At 45.1% G+C, this 7,703-nt stretch overlaps 1 protein-coding gene across 1 annotated transcript in view; it reads right to left on the minus strand.

Moving 5' to 3' along the window:
* The window catches only part of LOC134359598 (mucin-5AC-like), a 196,743-nt gene extending 191,299 nt beyond the window's left edge, over positions 1–5,444 (minus strand). Inside the window, exon 1 of the mRNA XM_063073094.1 lies at positions 5,066–5,444. Within this exon, the coding sequence (XP_062929164.1) occupies positions 5,066–5,444 (379 nt within the window). The remainder of the gene's footprint in view (positions 1–5,065) is intronic.
* Between the last annotated feature and the right edge of the window lie 2,259 nt (positions 5,445–7,703).

Below are 7,703 nucleotides of genomic sequence, written 5' to 3' on the forward strand. Positions count from 1 at the left end.
GGGAGGGAGGGAAAAACCCAGAGGATGCACAAGGGGTATAGTGAGAGGGACAGAGGGAGAAAAAGGGAGAAATAATCTGCAGATTATTTTGTGTTTGGGAGAAAAAGGAGAGAGAGAGAAAGAATGTGTGTATATAAATAAATCACGGATGGGGTACAAGGGGGAGGTGAGACATTAGCGGAAGTTTGAGAAGTCAATGTTCATGCCATCAGGTTGGAGGCTACCCAGATGGAATATAAGGTGTTGTTCCTCCAACCTGAGTGTGGCTTCATCTTTACAGTAGAGGAGGCCGTGGATAGACATATCAGAATGGGAGTGGGACGTGGAATTAAAATGTGTGGCATCAGCCTAACAGCTTGGGGGAAGTAGTCTAGTGGTCCTGGTGTGGATGTTGTGTGGCCTCTTCCCTGATGGGACAAACAGTCCCACCAGCATGATATATAACCATTACTTTCATCATGAATGATCTATTCCAACAAAAGATACGAGGGATGATTGATAAGTTCATGGCCTAAAGTAGAAGAAGTCGATTTTAGAAAACCTAGCACATTTATTTTCCCTATTTTTACACACTTAGACCAGCGGTTGTGGAGCATACGGATCCATAGTTGCTGATGTAATGTACTGACAGTTGATATTAAGTAGTAAGCAAGAAATAGCATTTAATATTAGCTTTGATTAGAGACCCATTGAAATATCCGGAAAAGACACCCCATTGACAATTTTAAAACCAAAAATTAGAATTGATCAGATTCCATAATTGTAAAGGAAAGCTATATTCTTGGATTTAAATTCCATTGCAGTGTATCAGTGAAGCCCTCTGGAGGCACCTTTCAATATTACAAAAGGCAACCAAAGTGACCTAAATTCTGGCACGTTACTCAAGCTACTTCCTCAATACCACATATCCATAAGTGCGACTTACATTCCCTCCTTCCCCGACACACATGCAGACAAAATGGAAAAAGCAGCTTCAAATTGCTTCCAAAATAAGTTCAGGATTTTGCCTTTAGTTTGTGATCACATTGTGTGTCAAAACAGAAATACTCAGTGAATAAGTAGCAGGGGGACTGAAACACAGTTGTTTAGAACAGGAGAAAGTTCAAATGTTTAAATACAGTGAAAATAAAAGGAAAAAAGAGAACAAAAGGCTCTGTAATGATGAGGTAGATTTGTTAACAGTTCATGTTGTACAAGTATTGAATGCTTTTAAACAAAGAATTGGCTGACTTGCACAAACATCCCACCCTGCAACAACTCATTTCAGGGAGGTAGCACCACCATTTCAGAGAGGTAGCACCCCCACACCCGCGCAACCCCATATCGCGCTCCCCCCGCCCCCCGTCGGCCTCCAAGGGTGTATATAATACTTTGTTTAGTGATTTTGTCTAATCTGTAAACCAAGTATATGCAGAAAATGTTACATTAAAATATGTACTTATATTATATTATCATGTTTATTCTATTACAACTTTAAGCAAGTCTGCAGGGAGTTTGGCCTCATCACGTAGGACATCAATAGCATAGCTCCTCGGTAGCTAGCCAGCTAGTTTAAATCAAGGGTCCCCAACCTATTTTGCACTGTGGACCGGTTTAATATTGACAATATTCTTGCGGACCGGCCGACCCGGGGGTGGGGGGGGAGCGGGGTGTTTATCACGACCAGAATATAGATGATAAGTCAACTATAAGTCACTTGTAAGTGGCTAATACACTCAATTTCGTTTCTAAAGAGGTTTATCTAACGAATTTAATATTAAACACACAGCGCATATTTTCCTCGCATGAATGTTGTGATAAGTCAATTATAACAGAGGTCCCAAACCTCCGGGCCGCAAAGAATACAGCGGTACAGCGGTGGACGGGACGCACCCAGCACATCTTTAAGAAAAAAGCTGAAATAAACAAGCTAATTGATTAGGTGCCACCCAGCACGTAAATGTCGGCCCAGATCAGAGGCGACACAATCGGCAATCGCCCGGAGGTTGGGGACCACTGAATTATAAGTCACTTATAAGTCAATAGCATCATAACATTTTAAGTAACGTTTGGATATTAAACACAGCGCATATTTTCCTCGTATGAACATATAAAATCATTGCAACACACCAATATCACTGAATCAGTGGGAGCCGTGGGCTTGTTTTCCTGCAACAACACAGTCCTATTGAGGGATGATGGGAGACAGCGATACTCGAAGGGGGTTCCTTATGTCCAGTCTATTCCACAATTTAGTTTTCATTGCATTCATTGCAGAAAACTCCGCTTCACAGAAATATGTTGGAAATGGAAGCAACGTTTTCAGTGCTTTCATGGCTATCTCAGGATATTCAGCCTTGACTTTGATCCAGAATGCTGGCAGACATGTTATGTCAAACATACTTTTCAGCCCACCATCATTTGCAAGCTCGAGGAGTTGCTCTTTTCACACGCTGACATGGATGATTCACCGGGGACATTCACAAATGGGTCACAGAGCCATTCCTTTGCACGTCTTGAGGACCACTCTTAGCACGAAGAGAGACCAATCGGGACGCTCGCTCTCCGTCTCAAAAAAATCTATTTCCAGGATATTGTTTATAACTTCCCGGCGTCAGGGAGCCACTATCGATAAGCGGGAGACTCCCGGAACTTCCGTGAGAGGTGGGATGTCTGCTTGCACTGCATCCTAGGATGAATTCATTCCCATTTCCAAAAATGTCTCCTATGAAGATCAAATGTGGGCATTTCTGAACTTGAACTTCTGTCTCTAGATTCAGCACTGAGTGCCCAGATGTTCTGCTACGTCTTTGCACATGGACCCTTTGCAATGTCAGCCACAATTGTAAATTGAGTAGCCGACCTTCACTGAAAAAATTATAGTCCACTAAGATTTTTGTTTATTGCTCTCCCTGCACGGTTATATTTTAATTATTTAGCATCAATTCAACGTGTTTGTAAATAAATATATTATTTTAAAACTTTGTTTCTTTTCCATTCTCCTCGATCAATTTTGCCAGTTTTCGATGTTTCTAATTACAGGTGTCCCCCGCTTTTCGAACGTTCCCTTTACGAAACCTCACTGTTACGGAAGACCAATTAGTACCCTGTTTTCGCTTTCAGAAGGTGTTTTCACTGTTACGAAAAAAGCAACACGCAAAAAAAATCAGTGCGTGATAAAAGGCAGCCCGTGCCCCGAGCAACTGCTCCTCCCCCGGATTCGGAACGGCATCCTCGCCGGCATTGTTTAAACTCGTGCCTGTGAGCAGCCATTTGCAAGATGAGTTCTAAGGTATTGGAAAAGCCTGAAAGAGCTCGTAAGGGTGTTACACTTAGCGTAAAACTAGACATAATTAAGCATTTTGATCATGGTGAACGAAGTAAGGACTAAGTGAGTTTGGCTTGTGGAAGTTGACGAAGATGATGTTGAAGAGGTTTTGGCATCCCATGACCAAGAACTGATAGATGAAGAGCTGATGCAATTGGAAGAGGAAAGGATAACAATCGAAACTGAATGAGTAATGATAAAGTACGACTTTAATTTTGAAAGGGTACGTTGGTTTAGGGGATATTTGTAGGATGGTTTGAGTCCTTACAAAGAACTGTATGATAGAAAAATGTGCGAGGCTAAGCAGTCAAGCAAGCCTTCCACATCAGCCACAGCAGACGAAGAACCTCATCGAGGCGGGCAGTCGTAGGAGAAGATGAGCTGCCTGCCCTAATGGAAACAGACGACGAGATGACACCCCAGTGTCCCACCACCCCAACCCCCAGTCCGCAGACAGATACCGATTCGCAGAGAATGCAGCAGTAGCCGGGAGACACACCCCATGCCTTTAAGAAAAAAAGCCGAAATAAACATGCTAATTAATTAGGTGCCGCCCGACAAGTAACTGTCGGCCCAGATCAGAGGTGATGCAATCGGCAATGGGCACTGATCTGGGCTGATAATTACGTGCCGGGCAGAACTTAATTAATTAGCATGTTTATTTTGGCTTTTTTCTTAAAGATGTGCTGTGTACTTCCCGGCTACCACTGTACCATTGCATGCTTCGCGGCAATGTATCGGGTTGCTGCCGGAGGGTGGGGGCCACTGCACCCACCCCAATCTGAGACGACTCAGCCGAACGCACCATCATCAGTGTGCTCCGCACTTTCCCAATTCCGGTAAGTGATACTACACTGTACATACATTATTTCTACTTTATATCGGCTGTGTATTTTTAAGTGTTATTTGGTATGATTTGGCAGCTTCATAGCTTAAAGGTTACTGGAGAGTGCTTGCGCCGTGCTTTTGCTGACGGCGCTTGCGTGAGATTTTCGCTACGGAGAACAGTTCAGGCAATGATTGTGGAAAAATATTTCTACTTTATATAAGCTGTGTATTTATCATATCATTCCTGCTTTTACTATATGTTACTGTCATTTTAGGTTTTATGTGTTATTTGGCATGATTTGGTAGGTTATTTTTGGGTCTGCGAACGCTCACAAAATTTTCCCATATAAGTAAATGGTAATTGCTTCTTCGCTTTACAACATTCCGGCTTACGAACCGTTTCATAGGAACGGCCTACCTTCGGATGGCGGGGGAAACCTGTATCAGTAAAACAGTACCCAGCTGCTAAAAGCCTTGGTAATCATGATAAGGTTGGCCCCTCAAGATGTGATGCAGTCTCTCTTGTGGCGTGCCTCCTCTCAGAACAGCAGTGAAACCTATGTCTCAAGGTTGTGTCAGGCCTACACATGCAGGCTGCTCCCAGTCTCCATCCAGCTAACAGGAGTCGCTTGCCGCTTGTTTCTAACTCATCGCCTACAGCTCATTTAAACCCAGCTCTCATTCACAATCTTTGTTCACTCATCGAACCAGCCAGTCTCAATCAGTTATCTTGTTGTCTTACTGTGTTTAGTATCTGTCCTCTCTTATTTTGTGGCCCCTTGAGGCCTGTTATTTTGCAATTTTTTTTTATTAAAGTGATAACTTACCCCTAACTCATCTCTGCTGCTCTGCTTTTCAGTCAAGCCTCCTCTACGTTTCCTGACAGGCAGAGTGAACCAACATTGACCCAGCAGAGATTGCTCCCCTGACGGAAGTCATCTGCCAACATGAGTTCATGATCCAGAAGCAGGAGGAAACCACTGACCATCTGTTCAGCACTCTCAACCAACTCTCTGTCTCGATACTGCCACCGTGCGCCAGCCACCCTCCTCCCGCGGAGCCCTGGATTCTGGTGCCCAAACGCTTCTACTGGACCCCAACAAAATGTCGCAACTTCCTGTCCCACTGCATCTTCCAATTCGAGCTCCAGCCATAGCCGTATTCTACAGACCAAGACAAGATTGCCTTCATCATTTCTCTCTTGACTGGGCAAGCTCTGACCTGGGTTGCTGCTAACTGGGACAATAAAACTGCCTTCTGCAATAAATATGCGGATTTCACTGCTAAAGTGCACTGGGTTTTCGACCATCCATGAAGAGGAAGGGAGGCAGTGGATCAGATACTTCGTCTGTGTTAAGACTCGCGCTCTGTGCTGGATTACACTGTGGACCCTCAGCAGAGTGCGGCTGAAATCCGGAGGCACTACCGTGGCCTCTCAAAGCGATTGAAACATGAGTTGGTTCCCTGGGAGATCTCCGTCGATCTCGAAAGCCTTATTACTCTGGCCTTCCATATTGACAAGGATCCTATGGAACCACCCTGCAGATCATCAGACAAAACCCCAGTTCTGTTCTCAGAACCATTGCAGGCTGCAGGACTCTCAGAACACATGTAGTTAGGGAAAGTTCCCTTAACTCCCCAAGAGCAGGAGTATCAGTGGAGAAATAACTTGTGCACTTACTGTGGAGCATCAATCACCCACACATGAAATGCCCACTGCATCTGGGAAATAGCACCACCAGGTAGAAACGAGGCACCATCTGGTAAGCTCTCCCCATCCCTTTGTTCCAGCACCACAGCCCGACTCACTCTGTCTGTCCTCCTCCACACCCTGATGGCTCTCTGCGCACAGAGGGCATTGGTAGATTCCGGCACAGCAGGAAGCTTTCCTGACCGGGCTCTGTGTTTGCAGCTTGGACTCTCTACCAAGCCTATCTCTCACCACTTCTGCATCACGGCCATTGACAGGCATCCTTTTGGGCCTGGGATGGTCAGAGTGCACACAGGGCCTGAGCACATGATCATTGGAAAGCACCGCGAGTCCATCCAGTTCCTCCTGATTGACTCACTCAACAGTCATCTCTTCATGGGTTGCCCCTGGCTCTCTACTTATGACACTTACTTTGTCTGGACATTCAGTTTAGTGCTGAGTTGGGGACCCAGCTACCTGCAACCTCAGTTGAACTTCACCCCATAAAGCCCTGGAGATAGAGGAAACTATTGACCTCACCTAACTCCCAAAATGATACCATGACTTAGCCATTGTCTTCAGTAAAAGGAAAGCCAGCACCCTGCCACCTCACAAACCACACGATTGCGAGATCGAAATCCTCCCGGGCACCAAGCATCCCCGGGGCCATCTGTTCTCCCTCACCTCCTGAGACCCAAGCCATGGATGACTACATCACCAAGTCGCTACATGTCTAGTCACCCGCTGGTGCAGGATTCTTCTTTGTCAAAAGAAAGATAGGGATCTTCAACCCTGCATTAACTACTATGGACTAAATGAAATCACCATTTAGAACTGCTACCCACTCACCTTGATGGATAGTGCATTTGAAACACTCCGTGGGACCAGGATCTTCACCAAACTGGATCTACGGAATGCACACAAACTGATCTATATCCACCAGGGAATGAGTGGAAAATGGCATTCATAACATCTACTGGCCACTGGTGATGCCTTTAATACTTTCCAACAGTCCAACTCTTTTCCAAGCCTTCATTAGCAAGATCTTCCAAGACAAGCTACTCAGGTATGTGTCCACCTACCTCGATGCCATACATTCTCATCTTCTCCAAGGACCCTCAAAACCATCCCTGTCATGTCTGTCCAGTCCTTCATCGTGTCCTTGAAAACCAGTTGTACTGCAAGTTAGAAAAATTACAGTTCCACATTCCAGTCATTTCCCTTCTGTGTTAAGTCAGTTCACCCCAAGGTATTACCATGGATCCAGAAAAACTATGCACTGTCTTTGAAAGGCGACAGATCACACTCGGTCAAACAGCTACATCACTGCCTGAGCTTCTCCAGCTTCTACTGTTGTTTCATCAGAAACTACATACAAATCACAGCTCCTCTCACTTCCACCAAGTCACCTACCTCATGGATAATCTGGTCTTCTGCCACAGACCTCACCTTCAAGGAGCTCAAGAGACATTTTACAACCACCCCCATTCTCTGCCATCTGAACCCCTCAGGATTTCTTATAGTAGAGGCGGATGCATCTGACTTGGGTGCCGGTACCATCATCTCCCATTGAGGACCAGATGGGAAGACATACCCTTGTCCTGCTTTCTTGCACAGGTTCAACTCTACACAGCACTGTTATAGAGTAGGAGACAGAGAGCCACTCACTATTAAATGGACTGTGGAGGAATGGAGGCATTGGCTGATGGAAAGCACCAAGCCCTTTCTGATCTAGACTGACCAACAGAACCTCATATCCATACAACAGACACACCAACTCAACCAACATCTGAATCTCTTGACCCTCTTCTTCAAGCAATTTATCTTTACCATTTCCTACCAACCCAGTTCCAAAAACTCTAAGGCGGACGCCCTGTC

This window comes from Mobula hypostoma, chromosome 20 (genome assembly GCF_963921235.1).
Source record: "Mobula hypostoma chromosome 20, sMobHyp1.1, whole genome shotgun sequence".
NCBI lineage: Eukaryota > Metazoa > Chordata > Chondrichthyes > Myliobatiformes > Myliobatidae > Mobula > Mobula hypostoma.